At 41.7% G+C, this 24,241-nt stretch overlaps 2 protein-coding genes across 2 annotated transcripts; one reads left to right on the top strand and one right to left on the bottom strand.

Annotated features, from left to right (window-relative positions):
* Positions 1-12,836: 12,836 nt before the first annotated feature.
* Positions 12,837-14,131, top strand: LOC121399487. Its single transcript, XM_041580308.1, has 2 exons — positions 12,837-12,913; positions 12,988-14,131. Exons 1-2 carry the CDS (start codon positions 12,882-12,884, stop codon positions 14,057-14,059), a joined length of 1,104 nt encoding a protein of 367 aa, XP_041436242.1. The 5' UTR covers positions 12,837-12,881; the 3' UTR covers positions 14,060-14,131.
* A 6,368-nt stretch (positions 14,132-20,499) lies between these two features.
* Positions 20,500-21,655, bottom strand: LOC121399486. The gene has a single exon (XM_041580307.1). It carries the CDS (start codon positions 21,542-21,544, stop codon positions 20,753-20,755), a length of 792 nt encoding a protein of 263 aa, XP_041436241.1. The 5' UTR covers positions 21,545-21,655; the 3' UTR covers positions 20,500-20,752.
* Between the last annotated feature and the right edge of the window lie 2,586 nt (positions 21,656-24,241).

Below are 24,241 nucleotides of genomic sequence, written 5' to 3'. Positions count from 1 at the left end.
CGCCACTACATAGGCGGCGGTAAAATTTTGCGAATATTCTTGCATAAATTTTGTCTTTTGTACATTTCGCTGTTTAGTAAACCAGCCATTAATGTGTACGTAGTATTATTTTAAGCAAATGCGATAACTGGCGAAAACATATTCTTGCGCAAGAAAATTCGCAGGTTAGTAAACTGGCGAAAACATATTCTGCGACAAATTTGTCTATATTTTGTGCGAATATTTTTACCGCTCTTTAGTAAACGGACCCCACTGTGTCTGTATGCTGCACTCATTTTTCTTGTTGCAGAAGACATCAGAATGGATTCATAAACAGAGATGCAAACATCAGGGATTTACTTTCATTTCATTTTAAATACTATTAGCCCAATCAAAACTGTTTGCTCATTGATCGCTATAGGCACTGGTCCGATATAGCACATTTGAAATTAGTCCCAGCCAGTCACGTGGGCTGATGCGGCTACATCTTTTCCCATATTAAACTAAATTGTTTTTAATTGGATCAATGTATTTAAATACCAGTGTCCAGTGTCAGTCCTACTGTATATTCTCATTCCATGCAGTTAAATAACAGTGACAGCCTTGTTTATGTTCTTTTTCCATGAAACTTAAGTGTGTAGTAAAATGATGAAATTAAATGTACTTTTTTTTATAACTACAGATTAAGTAGCTCAGAGTACTAACATGTAAGGAGTTCCTGTAAAGATGAATGCACATGAACAATACCAAATCTGGAAATCTGTAGCAGATATTTATTTTGTATATTTAGTTGTATCTAGATTATACATTTCAGCAGGTTGGGTGAACCAGTTTATATTTGCTCTGCACATTTCTAATTTAGGTATGGTGGGAAGCAATAATGTCACCTTGAATTGCTTTTTACACATTTCTAAACAGGACTATTTGACTGTAACTGTTGCCATTACCTGAGACTGCCAAATCACATTCTTGCATTTATATGTATTAGCGGTCATTTGAGTAGTCCGTCATGATTCTATCTCCAGCCCCCCGTTGGTGTCTGGGGAATGAAGTAGTTTGTTTCATGTAAGTCACTGAGCATTCTCTGTTGCTTGATATGGAGTACAGTGTCTAATGACATTTTTAATGGTAAGATATGTCCTGCTGAGAAATCAGCTCATTATTGCCAGTTGCTGAATGTCTAGCCGCAGAATTCAACCTAAAAGTCCTTTTAAACCCACCAAGAATCCTGTATCGTAGGATTTCTCCTCCCTTGAACATGGTGGTCCTACATCCAGCCACAAATGGGCTTTCAACAGGGCATGCTGGAAGGCAGCCAGTAGAAAAGCATCTGAACCCAGCTCATGGTACCTATCTTTCAGTCAGTAAAATGAAGATTGAAATGCACTGCTGAAAGGTGCCATTAATACTTGGACTTTCCAACGAGAGTGTGACTGTGTTGGGCAAAAGTGGGTGTGAAAATTGGGAGTGTGGGTGACAGGGGGGGTGTCTAATATTGCATGACTGCAAGAACATCACAGACTCCCAAGGGCAGAGTTACATGGACAGTCAGTCACAGGCATCACATCTATCCAGACTTCACTCAAGAAGGTAATCAAAGCATGAAACCGTTAGATGTCAGATTATACTATCCATCTGTGCAACCCACTCATAGTAATTAGAACCTTTGATTATGCAGCACAATTTGCTAATGGTTCTACAAGGCTCAGTAGGTATTACCTGTTATATCCATAACAGAACATACATTCCTTGTGTACAAAGCAGCTTTTATTCAGACCTAAATATTTTCTATGTTTGAGAGAAAGAATTAAACAATAGAAATGTAGATATTCAGACATATTAATCTTAATAAAGTATTAACAGATTAAACAAAGCAACAAAGTGTTTTTATAAAGACTCAGACAGCCTCTAATTAGTGACTCTAGGAAAGGTTTTCATGTAAGTAATGTAATACCATGTAATACCCTTAACAAAAGCCCTTGCCCTCCAGTGGAAACGTACCTTTCCTTCGTCATCTTGCCCTAGCGCCATATGGCCTGCCCCCTTTGCAGTGCGGCACCGCCCCTTTTTACATCACAGCCCGCCCCTTTAGTTCCCGCCCCCACCACTGGCCAGTAAATTTTTTTTAACAAGGTGGCAACCCTAGTCGAGGCACATTTATCAAGGGTCAAATTTAAAATTCATGTGAGTTTTTTAAAACTCCAATAAACTCCCATAAATTCTAACAATCGAAATTTATTAATAAAATTGAATAGGAATTGAATGGACCCGAAAATTAGAATCAAATTTGATTTGAATTAGAAAAACTCAATTCGAATGAAAATAAACTCGACTAGAGTCCGAAAAAATTTGAGTGTCTGGAAGGCTGCAAACATCACCAAATTGATCACTGTAACTCTCCAGTTGACTGGCAGGTTTTAGGTGGCGAATAGTCTGAAATTCGAATTAAAACTCAAATCTAGTTTGGATAATTCAACAAATTTGAATTTGAATTTTCAGTTCGACCCTTAATAAATCTGCCCCATAAATTCTCAGTCCTTAAATATTACAAAGGTGTGTATAAAGCTGAATTCTGACTATGAGAAAATCTGCTGCTGTGGGCATCAAGTATACAGAAAGTGTTTTTACTAGACAGCAGCCAATTCTACAAATAACTAGGATAATAAAACAAGGCCCACATTGTGTCGTTTTTTTTTAAACCCTTGCTTTCTAAAGTGTGGTTCTGGTCCTTATAGGGAGCCTTGAAACAATGGATGGGAGGACCAGACTACATGTAAAGTTAGGGGAAAGATATATACACTGGCAAATCTGCCAAGCAACTGACTATTTTGTCCATAGACCTTCCTGTGTGATTTGACCATCCACAGAGATTGACCTTAATGAAATTTTCATTTTGGATAGGACAATTGTGATCCCATTGTAGGATGGTCTGTTAAAGTTGTCTCACCAAGGTCTTTGATCTAAATCTACTTTAACTAACGCTAACTTAAATTTGTAAAACATATTTACTTTTTGCAATTTAAATCCCAGCACCCCCTATGCACACACATAAACAAGGATAAAACCTGAAAAGAGTAGTTTATGGGTGTTATGCAGTAACATAGCTAAGGTTTTTCTGGAACCCACAGCAAGTTAACAGCTATTCAATTATTTAGAAAGCTCTGAAATAAAATAAATACATGTCCAATTTCAAGCATATTTTGTAAGACAAGATATTGTAGTTGATGATAACTGAGCATGAACCCATGATAGTGGCACAGCAATCCTGTTGGGTTTTAATGTTTATATATATAGCTTTAAGGAATGGTTCTTCGAATGGCTATACTTTATCCTGAAAACCCCAGATTCCAGGCATTCTGTACAATACTTTACATTAGGGATGCACCGAATCCACTTTTTTTGGATTCGGCCGAACCCCCAAATCCTTCGCAAAAGATTCGGCCGAATACCGAACCGAAGCCGAACCCTAATTTGCATAAGCAAATGAGGGGTGAGAAGGGGAAAACATTTTTTACTTCCTTGTTTTGTGACAAAAAGTCACACAATTTCCCTCCCCACCCCTAATTTGCATATGCAAATTAGGATTTGGATTCAGTTCGGCCAGGCAGAAGGATTCGGCCAAATCCGAATCCTGCTGAAAAAGGCCGAATCCTGGCCGAATCCCGAACCGAATCCTGGATTCGGTGCATCCCTACTTTACATACCTCTGTGCAGAATGCCTAATGCATCTAATTGTTCAAGGCTATCAAATAACTTACTGTTTATATTGACACAACTTCCATCAATAATTAAAAGGTACAGGTGCTGACATTGTTCTTTACATCATGTTTATCCAAATGGTGGCCCAGAAACTGGACTCCAACCTGTTTAAGGACTTAATTAAGACTGAATTTTATTATAATCTGGATTCCTAAACATGTGTCAAAATGGACAGCCTGGTAATTACATTGAAAAAACAGCTGGACTGCACTGCTTTAAAGAGTCTTTTACAAACCTGAACACATTGCAGGTCAATAGCTGCAATTGTATGTAAAGCAGAGCTACATTTATAGAACCACTTTAGCTATAAAATATTGGTTGGCAGAGTGAGGAACAAACTATAAATTTATAAAGGTGAGAAGAACAAGGCCCTCTACAGAAGTTCAGCTAGGTCACTTAAATGATGTAGAAATACAAGTCAGGAAAATAAAGTGCATCTAAAGACAACCTTTGATGATTTAAGTTTAAACGGATGGTTGTCTTAGATGAGTAGAATAAGCCACCTCCGGAATGACACACAGATGCCTGCCTTGGTGCCAGAAAGCGGAACTCCTAGAGATTGTTGCTATGCATTAATCTGTGTTTGACACTGGCAGAATGTTACAAAAAAAATAGGTCATTGAATGTCCACATTTCCCTACACACACTTTTTAGTTACTAAATGAACCACTGAGTTGCCTGCAACTGGTTTATTTTGCCCATAGCCAAAGGTGGTAATCCCAGTATTGTTAACTCATATCCAAATTCACTTCATTATATTGCTTCTTTATTGCAAGGAGAGCCTGAAATTTGCAATGGTAGAGTCCTTGCCTTCATTAATTTTAAGTTGATATTTATTTTGTACATTATTCATAGTCTGACCCTAAACTTCCCTTTGTTAATGTCATTTAAGGAGTCAAATGAGCTTCCATGATATAAAAATGGAGGAATGTATTCCATCAACATATCCAACTCTGCCATCCCTGGGCTCTGCCTTAAGAATGTCCTGCATGATGTTCTGACTTAATGTTTTTAAAATCTGACAATAAGATATTATTCCAAATGGATCTGGTTTTGCAGAACAGGATTACATAATGGTACAGGCCAGAGCAGTAAGCTTGATCATATGGGGGCACTGGTTCAGTGGTGTCACATGTTGTCATTAAAGATAGTCTAATTGATTTATTATATTGGAGGACTGATCTCAAAAGTAAATGATTTTTCTAGGTGACGAGCAGAGGTAACATCTTTCTTCGCGTCTATCCCACTGATAAAATGACTCAGCTGTCATTTATTTACTTCGATTTTTTTTCCTGTGCTTTATGTTGTTTGGCAGCATCTGCTTCCACATTGCCACCTCTCAATGACTTGTTTGGTGTAATTGTAGGGAAAGGTTACATTGTACCTGACCTGCTGTTCAGGTGTCAGGAAGCGGCGCACTAAGAACGGCAATGATTGTATGAATGTATATAACAATAAAACCATTCACAATGAAAAAGTACAAAGCAAAAGTTAGAAATGGAAAATAAAATGGATTTTAAAGGCAAAGACTTGGAAGGTCTCATTTTTGAATCACTTCCTGTGTAAATGTTTCTGTAAAATGACTGTATCCTTCCTGGTGGATATTGATGTAAACAAACTATAGGCAGTAAATATGACCATGCCAAATGTTTAATGGTTTATAAACTGAAGCTGTAGAAAACCAAAAGGAAGAACCGGCACACAGGAGTATATGCAATAGGGGTTATCCCCTTATGTGTTTATTAACGTCACAGTGATGCACAACGTTTCGGGGGCTGGCCCCTAGGTCAGGTGATCACCTGACGAAGGGGCCAGCCCCCGAAACGTTTTGCATCACTGTGACGTTAATAAACACGTAAGGGGATTACCGCTATTGCATATACTCCTTTGTGCTGGTTCTTTCTTTTGGTTTTCTACAGTGAATTTTGGGGAGTGCCATCTCCTTAGAGGACTGTGCACCAGGTAATTATTCATAGGAAAGCCAGCGAGTGCGCTCACATCGTTATTATAAGCTGAAGCCCCTATACATTCCATAGCAAATTACTATTTCCATTTTGCAGTATGGGTGCTAACAGCTCTGCAACGACTATGTAAGGCCATCTTTCCTCCATGTCTAAACAAAGTCATACCCACTCCATTGGGTTCACTGTTCAATATACAGGTATACATGATGACTTGCCCCAGAAAGCCTTTTGAAATGGCATAGTCCTTGTCAGTCTTAGTTGAAGGGGTAAGGAATGAGTTGTTGATGCTGTAATGAATATGCTGTCTAAGCAAACGCTTTACACATTTCATTATTTCAATGACTTTATCACAATTACCAAAATATAATTTAAAAAAGTGTTTTTTTTTATATTTGGCATAGAGAACATGCTGGAAATAAAACAGTTGCATTGAGACAATTTATCAGTTGGAAAAGGAAAGATCAGAAGTTCTCACCAATTTGACTAATTAGAGGATTTGAGAACAGGACCTTAACGAAGCGAAACTAAGCGCTCCAAGTGCCATCCTGCCGGCAATTTACATTCTAGCCAGCGGAGATTTGACGCCAGTCAACTAATCTCCCTGAATTTGAGCATGTGTCTCTGCCCTAAGTCTGAAGGCATTTAGGCTAGGGCCACATGGGACAGAACATTTATTACATGTTAGTAAATAGATTACATTTCTCGTATTACATTTAATATAATGTTGTATGTTATGTGTCTTGTTTGTGGTGAAAGAAGTAAAATCTAATGTTTTCTTTCAATATTTATGCATCTATTCGCACCGCATCTGAAGCAACTTTTGTTTGTAGCCAAGTATTGTGTGGTTCCTTGAATTTGATGAAACTTGGTGTAAGTTTATTACCTAGGGGCATATTTACTCATGGTCGAATATCGAAGGTTAATTAACCCTCGATATTCGACTGTCGAATGTAAATCCTTCGACTTCGAATATCGAAGGATTTACCGCAAATAGTTCAATCGAACGATTAAATCCTTCGAATCCATCCTTTAATCCATCGATCGAACGATTTTTCTTCCACCAAAAAAACATTAGAAAGCCTATGGGGACCTTCCCCATAGGCTAACATGGCACTTCGGTAGGTTTTAGGTGGCGAAGTAGGGGGTCGAAGTTTTTTTTTAAAGAGACAGTACTTCGACTATCTAATAGTCGAATATTCGAACGATTATTAGTTCAAATCGTTCGATTCGAAGTCCAAGGTCGAAGTCGCCAATTCGATGGTCGAAGTAGCCAAAAAAACATTCGAAATTCAAAGTTTTTTTTATTCTATTCCTTCACTCAAACTAAGTAAATGGGCCCCCTATTGTTTCAGTTTTCCTCAGAATGTATTTGTGTCCTTTTTTAAGGATTTGCTTTAATATGGGGTCAGTTTCTAAAATAACTAGATTCCTCTTAATGATATTCTTTATTTGGTTAAATTGTGGACTGTATGTTAATATACATGATAAAGTTTCAGATTGGTCCTTTTTTGTTTTTTTGACTTAGTAATAGTATCCATATTTGTACTGTATTTATATTGTCAGTATTAGCACTAAATCTTTTAAACAAATTATTTCTGTTTATTTTAGTTGCACTTTTAAGGGCTCTATCTAAAATATCTCTTTTGTAGCCCCGTTGTGATAATTTTGTGTAAATATTAGATGTAACGTAAGTCTAAAGGCATTTAGGCTAAGGCCACGAGGGAGCTGGAATCAGTTAGCCTCCTCTCTCTTCCGTATTGAATCAGCTCGTTGCAAACAGACACTGCGGGTTTCGGATAAGAATCGCAAGTCTTTTCAATCTGAGCCAGAGGATTTCTGATAGGGGTTTTTGCCCCCGTGTGGCCCTAGCCTTAGACCATTTTCATTTCCTGGTATTAGGGGCCCTTGAAATCTGTTTTTACAGATTTGAAATACCAGAGCCTATTAGAAGCTTAGTCCAGGCCTGAATGTTAGTGTCATAGAATTTTTGCTTGTAATATAAATATACTGTATAGCTCTTATTATTTAAGCCATCAAATGAATTATGCTGTCTTACATCAGCAGCTACTCCTTTGCAACAAACAACCTTTACTGCATACAATTCTCTTGTCCATACTGCATTTTCTAATCAGGGTTTCACAATCTGTGAGGTTTCCTTGCGGATCTGGTGAGGTCAGACTGGACTACTTGATCCACATAAAGGCCAGCAGCTGCTAATTCTTCATAGAGTCTAAGCATTGCATTCCAATTATTTTAGTTATGACTTTATCAACCTGGAACGTTCAGAGACACCTGCTGCTCTAAATAATTTTGGTTATGGTGTTGCAAGTGGGTGAGAACTGGGTGCTGATAATATTAAGATAATATGAATGGGTATAATATTAAATGTTGTCCAAAAACTGCACTAGATATACACTTGGCAGATATACACAGCAAAAAAAACTGTGAATATCATATTGCTTATTTAGGGCCTCATTAAGTATTTGCCCTTATACATTTGTACCCCAAAGGCTGTCCTGACCACATCTGTAACCTTTGTGCCAGTTGGGTAATGTTGTATCCCTATTCCCATTTGCTTTGGGATACCCCACAGCCCAGTTATTTCTTATGCAACTTTAATGCCCAGTTGGCAGAGGTCATATTGGGCTGGGGGCTGGGGGGTTTGGGTCACAGTTCTTTGATAGGATAGATCCCCAACCACAGTGAGCCACATTTAAATGTAAATTAGTTGGAGAGGAACATAAGCATGCAAAATGTGATTGGCTGTTGGTAGAACTGGCAGCCTACAGGAGGTTCTGTTTGGCAGTCCCCCTAGTTTTTATACAATTTAAGCTAGCCTTCAAGCTAGAACTTCAAAAATAAGCACCTGCATTGAGGCCACAGGGAGCATCATCCAAGGGGTTGGTGAGTAAGCAGCATGTTGCTCATGAGCCACTGGTAGGGGATCACAGAGATAGATAATGACTGTAAAGCAGGTCCAGACTGAGAATTAAAATAGGCCCTGGCATTTCAGGTACACAGAGGCTCAATCAGCCCACACAGAGGCCCAAACAGCCCCCATCAGCCCACTAAATACTGACTTTCTATGGCACCTTATAGCAGCCCCCCTGGCATTTGTCAGAACCCACAGATTGCCAGTATGGGCCTGCTGTAAAGGGTAACCGAGCCTATTGGTGCACCACACTGTTCCCCAGCCCATGATAATGGAGGCATGTGTGGCTTTGGCAACTGTAAACTAAGAGTGCTTGACTGGTGGAGGCATATGTACACTTTGTGCTAGGGTTCCGGTTGTTTCAGTGAATAATAGTGACCTCTGTTTTAGTGCTACTGCCACTATTTCTGCCTTTGATAGCACAAGATCTCTATCTATAGAAACATTTTGTTTTTCTGTTTCCTCTTTGGCAATCTAATGAATTTTGATTCTGATAATTACATGTAATGTAAAATAGAAAAAAAATCAGTTCTGTGCTCTGGACAAAGGAAACCAAAAAGTCTAGACCAACATATAACAATGTGTTATAAAGCCCACTAGCTGACATTACATTATAAACCTGGCCGGGAACCAAGTAGTCCAGCCTGATCCCATCACATCAGAGAGCACTGTAGTAAACTTCAGCACAAGGCGCCAAGTCACCAAGGCTTCACTCATCCGCAGTGTGTGACTTGCACAGAGAGTAGCCTAATGTCCACAGAGATTAGCTTTGTTGGCAGAAGACCCAGTTGTCTCAAGGAGACAGTTTTACAGCTTGGTCTGGTCAAGTTCTTAGATTTATCCATCACTATACCACCCAGTTTTAAACCAATAAACATATATAGAAAGTCTGCTGTTCATCCCTGTAAGTTCATTCTCTGCAGGATGCTATGGTTTACAACCTGCTTCTAAAGCAGCTGTTCCTGGTACATTAATAAAGGATAGAGCCTGCACAAGGGTATCAGACATGAGGGCCTGGTAACAGCGGTATGTTTAGCTTTAAGTACAGTGCTGGAATCAGTGCAGAGAAGAAAGGGTATGTTTCCTGAGCCCAAGCCTCAGAATGTCCTCGTTTCCAGAAAATATCTTTGTTTTCCCTTGTCAAAAATGAATCTGTATATGAGGATGTTTTATCAGCATTCCATGACCTGAAAAAATTATTGTAATTGAACTCCTTAGTGACTTAATGTAAAATATTCTTATATATTACATTATTCAATATATATTTCTCTGTGTGTGTCTGTATAAGCTTAGCAGTCCCTGCCTGTTATTGAGTTAGCATATTTATTTTCCTGCCCTATGCATGAAGCAAGTTACAAGTGACTTGTGTTAAGGTCACAAAGAGCCAACAACAAAGTCGACCCCCCAGCTTGCCTTAACCAAGATGTTATTTTCCACACTCTGGGCCACTCCATCCAGACTTCAGTCAGGGAAGAGACTATATATTCATTTTTTTTTCCGGCTGTCAATTTTGCATTTGGACTGCAATGGGCAAACAGCAGAGGCTCTACATAGATCCAGGTCAATGTACCTTGTTGTAGTAATTAGACTATTTTGTGCAGACGTCTATAGAATTTGACTTGGCATTTCATTCGCTTTTATGTTATGCATGCGTCCCTAATGTAAATAACGGAGCAGATTTCATTCTGATATGAATATTTAGTGAAATGCCACTGGGGCACTTGAGTGTTGCAAACATACTGAAAGGTTTTGATTTCCTGTGAATGGTGAAAGCTGGGAGGCTTGCACAAAAAGGAAACATGCAAATGAGCGAGAAAGATAAATATGCCGTTTTCACGCTAGTGACCCATGGTAGAGAGAAGAAAAATGCAGCAATCATAAGGAAGCCATTCACTCTGCCGTAGACTATTTATACGGATTTTGTTTTTATTTCCAGTTGATCCAGAAGAGGCCTCTTTTTCAGGGAAAAGGACAAAAATCTGGACATAAGACATGGTGTAATGTTTTTTCCCCCTACATTAACTCCTTTTTTATAGATTGCATAGTGCCTGATGCGTAAGATCAACAACCCGGCCTTTTATATTTCTTTACTCTGTGATAATTTGACTCAATAGAATAGAATTACTACTTTGTCCATCCAGCCTCTGATCCTCTGATATAAGCTATCTGTTGGTTAAGTATTCATTTTGTGGGTACAGTTTTCCTTTAAGTTAAAAATTAGCCCTTTGCTGGACCATGATATTAAAAGGCCAGGCACTCTGGAGAGTCTGCTTTCTAGAGACCCACAAGAGTACTTAAGTATAGGTCAAATTTTCCGCTCTAAGCAGAATGGGGTACAACATATCACTCCTACTAAGGTGGTTCCTTTTGATGCCCTGGAGACTGATGTATCATTGGTGCCAAGTCTGGAATACATTCTATATTTTGCAATTAAGCTTCATGGGCGGGTGATGCAATTGCTTTCTAATAGTTCACAAACAATACATTTTATATGTATATGTTTTATATGTTTTTGAAGACGGCACACGGACACATGCTGACCACTAATTGTAGTTCACCACTGTGTATGTATATATATTGTAAGCTTCCCATAGCGAAAACCAAGGCCACTGAACCGATTTTAGCACAGAAAATGGAGACTGACCACCTTGAACAGTTTAAATTGCAGCTTTGCTGGCTTTTATTTGGAACAAACACCAATCTTCAGCCCACTGGCTTCACATGGGGAATAACATTCGCTTAACTTAAGCATGAACAGAAACAGTCCCGCACTCTCACTGGTGTACAGGTTACTCACAGGTTACTCACGGTCTTTAGCCCTCACTGGCTTCCAATGGACACAAATCCCAGAATCCTCTCTGGTGCTTACTTGAGAAACTCTTGTCTCCTGGTAGGGGTTTCTCTTTCCCTCTCCAGTCTTTTGGAGCTCTCTCCAACTCAGGGGAATCACACACTTTCCCAGGTGCTCACTAGGGTTTCCATCTTTTCAAGAAAATTTTACCGGCCAGAGGGGGGGCGGGAACTTAAGGGGCGGGCTGGGACGTAAAAAGGGACGGAGCCACGGGGGCTCATTCCGCAAAAGGGGCGGGGCTATGTCGCGCTGTGGCAAGAAGACATAGAAAAGTTAAGTTCCACCAAGAGCTTTTTTAGGGCTCTTACACACGGGCGTTTTTGGCTGCGTTTGATGTGCGTTTGAGACGCAGGTCTGAGCGCATCTGAGCGCATTCGCTAATTGATTCTATTATTTTCTACCTGGTTGTACTCATGTGCGCTCAGAGTTGCGTTTTACTCCATTTGCGCTTCATTGCGTTTTTTGAGACGCAGCATGTTGCATTTCTTTGCGCTTGACGCGCGTTTAGAACACCGTATAAGTCTATGGAACCGCAAATAAGCGCCGAAACTTGCGTTTTGAAGCATTTGTTTCAACCTTTTTGATGCGTTTATTCGAGTGTAATCCGGAAGTACTAAAAACAGGAAGTGGCGCAGGAGTAAATGTAGAACCAGTTTCAACAAGGCTCGTTTTGGTTTGGAGCTTATTTGCTGCGCAGTGAGTTGTTGTTGCATTGTGTGCAGAGATTCAAGTGGCATTGTCGTGTTCTTCTGCCATCCTAGGGAATTTGGGTATGTTATAGCAAGATGCATGTATTGTGTGTTTGAATGTTGTGCCATTTGTGTTCTTTTATTTTGAGTGTTCATTTGTATTGTTTGTTTGACCAGGTAATTTTCTGCAAAGTGTATTTTGGACTATGTGCTAAAATGGGCCTTGAAGAATTAATACATGCAGTAGAAAAGCATCCAGAGGTCTACGACTCCAGCTTATCAAGCTATCATGATCGCTATAAACGCAAGCTAGCATGGCTAGATATATGTAAGGATGTATTTATGGATTGGGAGAGCTTGACTGAAACTCAGCAAAAATTAAAAGGTAATGATTATTTAACAAACAAATGCATACTTGTTTTTATTGTAAATGTACTGTATATGGTTTCTGTGCATGTTTTTATGCTATGTATGTATGTATGTATGTAAATGATTGTGCCTCTCTCTATGTGTTTGCATGTGTCAATGTCTGTGTGTGTATGTTGTGTGTGTTTGGGTGTAATGTTGTTTATTATTTCAGAAAAAGAAATTCAGACTCGTTGGCGGTCTATACGTGATCGATTCCGAAAAGATTTTCAAGCTTCAAACAGTACAAAAGTGGATCGTCACCACAGAGTTTGAAAACTCATCCATATTTTAAGGAACTGATGTTTTTACAGAAGACAGTAGAAGTGAGAGAGTAAGTATTTTTTTGGCCTTTAATGCATTTTGTTGACAACATCTTTATTACAAATATTGTCCATTGAACATTAGAACTTCAACTAACCTTGAGGAAAATTCTTCAGAGATGTGCGCTGTTGGTGGGTTAGATGAGGAAGAGGAAACTGAATACTCACTACCTTCCCCGTTAGATATTGAAAGGTCTGAACCAGAAAATTCTGCAAAGAAGGCAAATCCTCCAAAAAAAATTCTTTCATCTAAAAATGCTGGTTGTCGCAAAAAGAGTAAATCTGATTCTGCTGACGAATCATTTCAAGATGTGCTGAGTATTTTAAATAATTTACAGAACGAATTACATGAACATCAGAAAGCTAAAGCTATACAATGTGATGATGATGAAGCAACTTGCTTTGCTAAAAGCTTGATTGTTCACATTAGGCAGGTTCCTGAAAACAAGCTGTTACAGATGAAAGTTGCAGTCCTTAATTGTATAGATACTTTTATTAAGAGTTCTGTTAATCCAGAATATAGACCAAAAGAGTATTCTACACTTCCTCCAGTTGCAGGGCCTCAAATATACTCGAACACATATGATTACAGTGTACCATACCAGATGTGTACAGAACAACCTTCATTTTCCAAGTTTCATAGTGTGATAATGCCAAACTATACTAAAAACACATTGCAAACAAACATTCAGTCATCAACCTATCCAACTTACCATCCTCAAGTAAATGTTTTGCAAAACTCTAACCCTCATCCTTACACACAACAGTTAACCAACAGGCAGTATCAAGCACAAACCTCTCACCATTCCTTTGAAAACAACACACAGCCACCACTCCTGAAGCACAATATACCAATGCATGTCATTCCACTGCAATCACAAGTAGATAAATTGCAAACAAACCCACCGAATTTGTCAGTGCAGCATCAGGCAACTTCCTTTACAAAACAACCTCATTCAGGACATATTAATGCAAACCCTTTAAATGAGAATCAAACAACAGAGTCATTCCTAAATGTTAACACAAACACTGCTAATTTAAGCAGACCACCATCTGCAGAGAATGTTTCTTCTTGTCAGGAGACAGACTATAATGCTAATTCGGTGTGTAAGAAATATTCATTTCTGCGTGATCTTGGAGTTGATGTTGTTGAGTAATACATATAATTTGTAAATGTGAACTGTAATGTTTAGATTTATGTGCAATATTGAAAGTTTTTGGTTCAAGACATTCACATATACTACACTTCAATGTTTTTGGAAGAAAGTGTGTATGTCAGGGAGCCGGGAGCTCCCTCCAGGGAGGTTGTCAGGATCAAGGAGGAAGCCCTCTTGAGGGAACAAGGTCGCGGTGTCCAAAGGGTTAAACGAAGAATAGTCAGGATCAGGCAAGAGTTCACAGGCAGGCAGAATACAAACAAAGTTCAAAGTCCAGGCAAAGGGTCAAGAAACAGATCAGGAACAAGATTTGGCAATAAGGCACACAGGAAACCCAGGATACACTTTAGGGAAAGTATTCCTATTCTTGGGCGCCATTCTGGCGTCTAGTTGGCGCTTTTATTTTCAAATTTGGCGCCATTCTGACGTCATTGACGCTCTTGCGCCGACGTCGACGCGCTGACGTCATCGCGCCGGCGCCGCTACCCACGTGGCGGCCATGGGCGCCGCCATTTTGGGAGCGACGCCGGCAAGGAGGGACGCGCCGCCCGGAGCTCCGGGCGGCGATCGTGACAGTACCCCCCCCCTCACGGGGGGCCTCCGGACCACCAGGACTTGGCTTCTGGGGAAATTTGGAGTGGAACTCCCTCACCAGACGAGGAGCGTGAACATCACGGTGTCCTTCCCAGGAGCATTCTTCAGGACCAAAGCCCCTCCACTGAATGAGGTACTGAAGGGACCCTCTGGAGATCCTGGAGTCTAGGATTTTCTCCACCTCGTACTCGAGTTGACCCTCCACAGAGATGGCAGGAGGAGGAGATTGACCGCCAGAGAACCGGTTGGTGATGGCGGGTTTCACCAGAGACACGTGGAACACGTTGGGGATTCTCATCTCTGGTGGAAGCTGGAGTCTGACAGCCACAGGGTTGATTATCTCCAAGATGGGAAATGGACCCACGAATTTTGGACCCAACTTGGGAGATGGTATCTTCAACCGGATATTTCTGGAAGAGAGCCAGACATTATCACCCACCTTGTAGGGAGGAGAGGATCTTCGACGACGATCCGCGAAAGTCTTATGAACAAGAGCGCTCTTCTCTAGGTTCAACTTGGTAGCAGCCCAAATAGCAGACATATGGGCTGCGGAATCGTCAGCAGCCGGGACGTCAGATAGCACAAAGTCTTGGGGAAAAGCTTGAGGATGCTGACCATACACCGACATGAACGGAGACCTCCCTGTAGAGGAATGACAAGCATTATTATGAGCGAATTCCGCCCATGGGAGGAGATCAGACCAGTCATCCTGGCAGAGGGATACGTGGTTCCTCAGGAACTGTTCCAGGGCTTGGTTCACACGTTCAGCTGCCCCATTCGTCTGCGGGTGGTAGGCAGACGAAAATTGAAGTGTTATTCCCAAGTCTTTACATAGGGAACGCCAGAACTTGGCGGTAAACTGGGTGCCTCTGTCGGAGACGATCTCCACCGGGAAACCATGCAGGCGGAAGATGTACTTAATAAAGAGTTGGGATAATTCCACCGCAGAGGGTAACTTCTTCAAAGGGATGAAATGGGCCATTTTGCTGAAGCGGTCTATGACAACCCAGATCACAGTATTCCCACCGGAGGGAGGAAGTTCGACAATAAAGTCCATAGAGAGGTGCGTCCACGGACGAGAGGGAACCGGCAAAGGCTGTAACAACCCGCTGGGGCGGGAATGGCTAGGCTTAGAAGTGGCACAGACATTACAAGCAGCCACAAAGTCCTTTACATCCTTGCGGATATCAGGCCACCAGACTAGGCGCCTCAAGAGTTCAAGGGTCTTGGCCGGACCAGGATGTCCAGCTTGCCTGGAGCAGTGGGTCTGTTGCAGGATGGCCAGGCGAAGTTCTGGAGGGACGAAGGCCATGCCAATCGGAGTATCTTGAGGAGCCGAGGACTGCCCAGCCAAGATCTGGTCGGCAAATTGGGGATACAGAGAGGCAATGATCTTGACTGGTGGAATGATTGGTTCCTGCCTCTCAGGGTCACGGTCCACCGGAGTGAAGCTACGAGACAAGGCGTCGGCCTTCAGATTCTTGGAACCTGGGCGATAAGTCAAAACAAAGTTAAATCGAGAAAAGAAAAGGGCCCACCTGGCTTGTCTGGGATTTAGCCTCTTGAGGGACTGTATAAACTCCAGATTCTTGTGATCTGTGTAAATCTGGACAGGAATTTCAGAGCCCTCCAGGAGGTGACGCCATTCTTCAAGGGCAAGCTTGACTGCCAAGAGTTCTCGATTTCCGACATCATAGTTCTGCTCTGCGGATGAGAACTTCTTGGAGAAATACCCACAGGGGTGCAATTTTCCATCAGTGGAGTGTCTCTGAGAAAGGATAGCTCCGGCTCCGACTTCTGAAGCATCAACCTCGATGCAGAAGGGTAGTGCGGGATTGGGATGTCGGAGAACAGGAGCGGACGTGAAGGCCTCTTTCAAGGACTGAAAGGCTTCTAAGGCAGATGGAGGCCACAGGCTTGGTTTACCCCCTTTCCGGATGAGGGCCAGGATAGGTGCAATGCGGGAAGAGAACCCCCGGATGAACTGTCGATAATAATTAGCAAATCCGATGAATCTCTGGATTGCCTTGGTACTCAGTGGGAGAGGCCACTCCTGGATGGCCGACACTTTCACGGGGTCCATCTCAAATCCCTCTGGAGAGATAATGTACCCTAGGAAGGGGATCTTGGATACCTCGAAGACACACTTCTCCAACTTGGCGAAGAGAGAGTTCTTCCTCAGACGAGAGAGTACCTCCTTCACCTGGGAGCGATGACTTTCAAGGTCCTTGGAGAAGATCAGGATGTCGTCCAAGTATACGACTACGAACCTTCCTAGGAGATCTCGGAACACATCATTAACAAACTCCTGGAAGACGGCAGGAGCATTGCATAGGCCGAAGGGCATGACAAGATATTCATAGTGCCCATCCCGAGTGTTGAATGCCGTCTTCCATTCGTCACCCTCCCAGATGCGAATGAGGTTGTAGGCCCCCCGGAGATCCAACTTGGAGAAAATCTTTGCTCCTTTCAGCTGGTCAAAGAGCTCGGCAATCAGGGGCAGGGGGTACCTGTTTTTCACGGTGATCTTATTCAGGCCCGATAGTCTATACAAGGCCGAAGGCCTCCGTCCTTCTTCTCCACGAAGAAGAACCCAGCCCCTGCAGGAGAGGTAGAAGGGCGGATAAACCCTCGCTGGAGATTTTCTTGGATGTACTCCTTCATAGCGGTAGTCTCAGCAGGAGAGAGAGGGTAAGTGCGCCCTCTGGGGGCATGGCTCCTGGCAGGAGTTCAACCGGACAGTCATAGGAGCGATGTGGGGGAAGGAACTCTGCAGACTTTTTACAAAACACATCGGAAAATCCCTTGTAAGTGGAGGGCAAAGTCTTTAGTTCCGCAGTGGAGACATTCACCTTCTCGAGGGGTTTTGGCGGAAGGCAATGTTGCAGGCAAAATAAACTCCAACGAGAGATCTGCCCAGTGGACCAGTCTATGGTGGGGTTATGCAGACGTAACCATGGAAGACCCAATATTACTGGAGTAGAAGGACAGGGAATGATGAAGAATGAAAGTTTTTCTTGATGCAGCGCCCCAACTTGTACAGATAGTTCCGCCGTGAACATTGTGACGAATTCAAACTCCAGGGGTTTGTCATCTATGGCGGTAATTCGCAGGGGTGAAGACAATGGAAGCAGGGGAATCTTCATGCGTTCGGCAAAGAAGGCGTCCATGAAATTGCCATCCGCACCGGAGTCGAGGAAGGCCCTTTCGAAGATAGACTTACTTGCCAGATGAATCTGCAAAGGAAGGAGAAGTCTGCGTGAATTTACTTGATACTTCTCCTGAGGACCTCGAGTGATGCCCCCTACATGAGAAACCTGAGACATACCTCGGGGTACAAAACTCTTGGCTTTGGCAGGACAGGCGTTGGCAAAATGGGAATGCCCACCACAGTACAAACAGAGCCCTGCCATACGTCTTCGGAGTCTTTCCTGCTCGGAGAGGCGAGCTTTTCCTACTTGCATAGGTTCCTCCAGGGGAGACGTGGACACATGAGTCACAGGGACAGCGGGTGCTTGCAGAATCGGCCTTTGAAAGCGAGGGGCCAACATGGGAGAAAATCGTCTGCTGCGCTCTCTCTCCACCTGGTGTTCTCTGAGGCGGGTGTCCACCTTAATAGATAGAGCGATCAGTCCTTCCAGGGTGTCAGGAGTCTCTCTGGAGACGAGATCATCTTTGATGCGGATGGATAGGCCTTGGTAGTATATGGCCTTGTAAGCGTCATCACACCAGGAAGTCTCCGCCATCAGTGTTCGGAAGTCTATAGCGTACTCATTGACACTGCGGCTTCCCTGCCGGAGCTGCAAGAGACGGGCAGGGGCGTTCGTGACCCGACCTGGAGCATCAAAGACTATGCGAAAAGCTTGGAGAAAGTCTTTAACATCATAAGTCACCGGGGAATTCTTCTCCCAAAGAGACGTTGCCCACTCCAGTGGCTTGCCTTCCAATCGAGACATCACATACCCCACCTTGGAACGTTCACTTGGAAACTGTGTGGGTTGGAACTCAAATTGAATTTGGCACTGTGTGGCAAATCCCCTGCAGGCTTGTGGATCCCCACTAAAGCGAAGGGGAGGTGGAATGCGAGGCTCACCTGTCGGGTAGCTTGCGTTCATAGAGGCTGCCGCCATGGGGGGATCTGAAGTAGGTGGAGCAGCGGAGGGTGCAGAAGGCACTCGAGCAAGCAGGACATCGAGTGCTTGCCCAATGCGAACCTGCTGGTTTTCGTAGTCCTCCATGCGGGATGCCAGTCCGCGGAGTGCTCGTCCGACATCAGGAGTGGCTTCCTCAGAAGGATCCATGGCCCAAGAATAATGTCAGGGAGCCGGGAGCTCCCTCCAGGGAGGTTGTCAGGATCAAGGAGGAAGCCCTCTTGAGGGAACAAGGTCGCGGTGTCCAAAGGGTTAAACGAAGAATAGTCAGGATCAGGCAAGAGTTCACAGGCAGGCAGAATACAAACAAAGTTCAAAGTCCAGGCAAAGGGTCAAGAAACAGATCAGGAACAAGATTTGGCAATAAGGCACACAGGAAACCCAGGATACACTTTAGGGAAAGTATTCCTATTCTTGGGCGCCATTCTGGCGTCTAGTTGGCGCTTTTATTTTCAAATTTGGCGCCATTCTGACGTCATTGACGCTCTTGCGCCGACGTCGACGCGCTGACGTCATCGCGCCAGCGCCGCTACCCACGTGGCGGCCATGGGCGCCGCCATTTTGGGAGCGACGCCGGCAAGGAGGGACGCGCCGCCCGGAGCTCCGGGCGGCGATCGTGACAGTGTAAATTTCAACAATACTTTATATGATACATTCTTTTAAATGTGTTATATTTTTGATTTCAACAATGGCATAAGTAGCATTATGATATCCAAATCTTCCAGGATACAAAGCACTGCTCGCAGACCCTACCCTTGTGTAATGAATGCCTGGTGAATAGGTGATAGAGGGATCGGCACCCTCTAAAACAGATTAGAAGAAGAATTCACAGGCACTCCGAGGCAAATGCAAGCAGGGACAAGCCTTCCGGGTCTATTAGTAGAAAACAACAAGGTTTTGCCCATAAAACACCTTTGTCAAGCATGCTTGACAAAGGTGTTTTATCGCCGAAACGTTGCTGTTTTCTGCTAGTAAACACGCAAGGGTTGTCCCTGCTTGTATTTGCCTTGGAGTGCCTGTGAATTCTTCTTTAATTCCAAATCTTTCAGCCACTAACAACTGTACTGTCAGTGTCATTCACTTATGGTTGCATCTCTTTATGCATAATTTATGCTTTGTGTTGTACCTTATGTTTGTGCTGGACTGTTATGAGCTGCCTGGCAGACAATTTATGTTGTAGGCAAAGGGTGCAAATAAAGTTTTTTTTACTAGTGTGAAATAGTGAAGCTAAGTCACACATGAATAGAGGATAGACACACACACACATTGATGGAGTAAGTATAGTGGGGATAAATGTTTGTTTTGGGTTGTAAATGGCTGTTTTTGAAGGCATTGTAATCAAGTGTCTATTTGTTTTATATAAAGTTCATATACCTTTACATTTGTTACATAATAGTTAGAGGGGAGGTTCACATTCGCAATTATTCCTTGCACACATATTAGTAATTTTGATAATATACATTCGTCAACAATAATTCTGTGACAGAGTTAAGTAAGGCCAAATAGGTGTCTATACCACACTTAAATCTGCTTAGCCTGTGTCTTTCAGAAGGGTTCTGCGATAGCGCTACTCTGTCCTCCCCCCTCCCTTCAGTGTTGATTGTGTCATCAGTACTGTGTACTATGGGTGCTTCAAGTGCTTTGTGCGCACACTCCTCCGCCTACGAAATGTATAACCAAATAAACAGCCTGTGGTGACAATACTTTTCTTTATTGTTTAACTAAAATGTGAATAAACATTCTTGTTTTACAGCATTTATTGTCTTGACTGGTTTTTGTATTGTTAAACCAAAACAACATACAGAATATTAAGAAATTACAGAATACAGATGAAATATAAACACACAATAAAGATCATGTCTGTGTGTTAACAAAACGACAATTATTGTAACTCATGTGTACAGCTTAGGAATATGTTTTTTACATTTTGTGGTATTGCCAATGTACTTCACCTTCGGGAGAAAGAAAAAAAATCTGCAAAATGATCTCGTATCTGAAGGGCATGTATAGTAGAGCGAGTAGCATGGCAATGAACATCAGTCAAATTATGACACATATCATCAAAACTGAAATATCTGTCTTTTAATCTTAGAAAATTATGTAGCACACAGCATGCTTTAATGACCATATCCACATGTTTCACATCCAGCTGGATAGAGGTATGTAAAATGCGCCATTTATTGGCTAAAATTCCAAAAGCACACTCTACCATTCTGCGTGCTCTACTCAGCCTATAGTTATATACCCGTTTGCGAATATCAAGCCCTCTCTGTGGGTATGGTTTTAAGATATTTTGAGAACTTGCAAAAGCTTCATCAGCAACTAAAACATGTGGTAATGCAATTTGACCTCCAGGTAAACACTTTGGATTTGGAAATTTCATTCTGCCACTTGTGATGTGGCGGCCCATAACAGAATTTTTAAAAATACGGGAATCACCTGTGCTGCCATATGCACCAACATCAATTGCAATGAACTTATAATTGCTGTCAACTAATGCTAATAAAACAATGGAAAAGTATTTTTTATAATTAAAAAACTTTGATCCACTTCTTGGTGGCTTGCGTATACGGATGTGTTTCCCATCTAGTGCTCCAAGACAGTTGGGAAACTGAGTGGTTCTGTAGAAGTTCTCTGTAATACCCTCCCACATTTGTGTGTTGGGTTCAGGCATAACTTGCTCTTTCAAACACAACCATATTGCCTTGCATGTTTCATGGACGATCGAACAAACTGTCATCTTACCAAGCAAAAAATGAAAATGTAAGGAGGACAGTGATTCCCCTGTAGCAAGAAATCTAAAAAAAAAAGATAGGTTGGAATAAAATTAATAGATATATTAATAGACATATATTGTTCAATAATTTGGTGCAGCCTTACATACTATTTAATATGATGTAGACAATTATGTTGTTACATAAATTTCAATGAAATTTAATTTGTAAAGGATATCTTTTGAAGCATTTATCTTTTAACAATGATCTGTTACTTTCCTGCAAAATATCCTCTTATGAGGCCTTTTTGGTTAATCAATTCTAATATTATTCAGTTCATATAGATGGAAAAACAAAATCTGAGAAGGTCTTCAGTACAAAGTAAGTGGTTTCAAATATAAAGGTTGATGTTACATGTCAGGAAAAATAATTTCTTCTTGCCTCAAGGTCACAAGCAGCCTCTCCTCTGGAGAAATGCATCTTCTCATATTTGTATTACGCTTTTGTAAACTAGGGCGCAGAATTTGTAGAAGCTCATCAAAATCAATAATAGACATACGAGTAAACTCCAAAAATTTAGGTGGATATTTTCTCAGCTCATGAAATAAAGTATGAAAATGACCCTTAGAAAATCTCTGGGAGATTAAAGGGTGGACCCACATTCTCGCCTTCCTTGGGACAATCCTCTTCTTCCTAAAACAAAGAAAAAATAAGCATGTTGCTTGGAGAAAACAATTCAATATGTCATATAAATCCATAGTTATAGAGCACACTGAATCTGAGGGTCAAAAGTCACAGGAAATAGAAAGTTGAGGTCATGGAATTTTATACATTCAACAAACGCACATGCGTTTACAGAAAGAGGAGACAACACAAAACGCATATAAAACGCATATAACTGCGTCTAAAAAAACGCAGATAAACGCAAATGGAAATTTGAACACACTCAACATGCGTTTGAAAAACGCATAAGTAAACGCCCGTGTGTAAGAGCCCTAAAAGGGTATTACAAATTACCGGCAACTACATTGCTGGTAAATTTGTATTACTGACCCTGGCCTTGGCAGGTGTTATACCGGTGTTAACAAGCAGACTACCTCTAATTAGGCAGCTACAAACCCTTATATGGGGCAAGGAATGGAAGCCCAACCTGCTCTCTTCCATCCACTCCAGGGACCCACTATCCAGCTTTTACTAAGCCGGTTCACAACTTACAGCTTTACTAGCTGCAGCAACACACTTTTCCCTGGAGTTTAACATTTCACCAGCCTAATGCTGGTGAAATACACAATACCATGCCCTTTAGGCACCCATATCTTACTATAAATATATGTGTGTGTATGTGCGTGTGTCTTTTACTGTCATTCATATATGCTGTACATAAACTATGCCTGGGTAAAAGGTAATGTTATGTAGACTTCTTTAACAGCACAACCGTTCACTTTTTGTGGTAATTAAAAACACAATGTAACAATACTTGAATCAACTTGAAAGCCAAGTAAAATAGTTCCTGTACACAATTTATGTAATAATGTCCTGTAACAATGGAAAGGTATGTGAGTCCAACAATAAAGTAGCCACTTGCATCTGAGCCTGTAAGTAGCTGCTATGGGATTGTGTGAGACCCCCAGAACATTACAGTGGCACCTCCCACATCTGTCATTACTGCAACTGGGACAGGCAGACAAATCTAGGTATTAACAACTCAGCTCCCTCAGCAGGGGCTCATGCATGGTTTTTGAAAGCTGGATTTGCTGATTTCAGGCATTGTCCCTTTACACATTGTATATATAATAATAAGAGATATTGCTGTCTACTTTGGGAACTTAGAATAATATCCATGTTAACTTGTGGGAGCTGATGTATGTGTAGATAATGGATAACCCAGATTGTGAACTGTGTAGAGATCATGCTTTGATCTCTGTTTTTGATTTAAATTTTACATAGCAAACTGTAAAGGGGGTGTATCTGTTATCGATATTTATCCAGGTGTTTAATAATTAGTATTCCTAAATAGGCGGTGTCATCAGTTGATAGCTCCGCCTATTTATTCCTTTAATAAATACTCTTAATTGACCTTTCACTATGTATGTTATATATTATACTGTACTAACTATCTGTGTGCACTTACTATTCTAATTACCATAATAACAAACACAACACAGTAGTTACAATTAACACAATATATTTAATACAACACTCAACATTAAAAACAGCAACTGCTCCTAATGCAGATATACCAATTACACCATATAAAACAACTAAATAAAACAATCCTACTAAATAAAACAATCCTACTAAATAAAACAATCATAAAATTCACCCACAATCTAACTACACATACACAATCATACACGTTACAATTGCCCGCCCTTCCTGGTGCTGATCTTTCCCTAAACCAACAAAAGGGTGAAACAAGTTGGGGTATAGGGGAGCAATGAAGGTATAGTGGGGTTTGAGATTCGTTGGTGGGATAAGGGGATTCGTTGGTGGGAGCGTTGGTGGGATAATAGGGGTTTGAGCAGTAGGGGTTAGTGGGATTCGTTGGTGGGATAATAAAAAGTAGGGGTTGATAATTAGTTGGTGGGATAGTGGGATTAATATACTCAGCCCAGTTTGAATGCTCGTTGTCCAGGGGGATGATGTCCTCCAGGCGGGCGCTCCACCAGAGAAGCAAAAAAGAGCGCGTGCAGCGCGCGTGTCTGTTCGGCGCCGCCGGCTTG

This window comes from Xenopus laevis, chromosome 1S (genome assembly GCF_017654675.1).
Source record: "Xenopus laevis strain J_2021 chromosome 1S, Xenopus_laevis_v10.1, whole genome shotgun sequence".
NCBI lineage: Eukaryota > Metazoa > Chordata > Amphibia > Anura > Pipidae > Xenopus > Xenopus laevis.
The sequence above is the reverse complement of the archived record's forward strand: the minus strand, read 5'-3'. Positions and strand labels throughout refer to the sequence as shown.

Coding starts and splice junctions, on each gene's coding strand:
- LOC121399486 (XM_041580307.1), bottom strand. CDS start 21,544: ATGACAGTTTGTTCGATCGTCCATGAAACATGCAAGGCAATATGGTTG.
- LOC121399487 (XM_041580308.1), top strand. CDS start 12,882: ATGTTTTTACAGAAGACAGTAGAAGTGAGAGA. Junction 12,914..12,987: donor AAGACAGTAGAAGTGAGAGA/GTAAGTATTTTT, acceptor ATTGAACATTAG/AACTTCAACTAACCTTGAGG.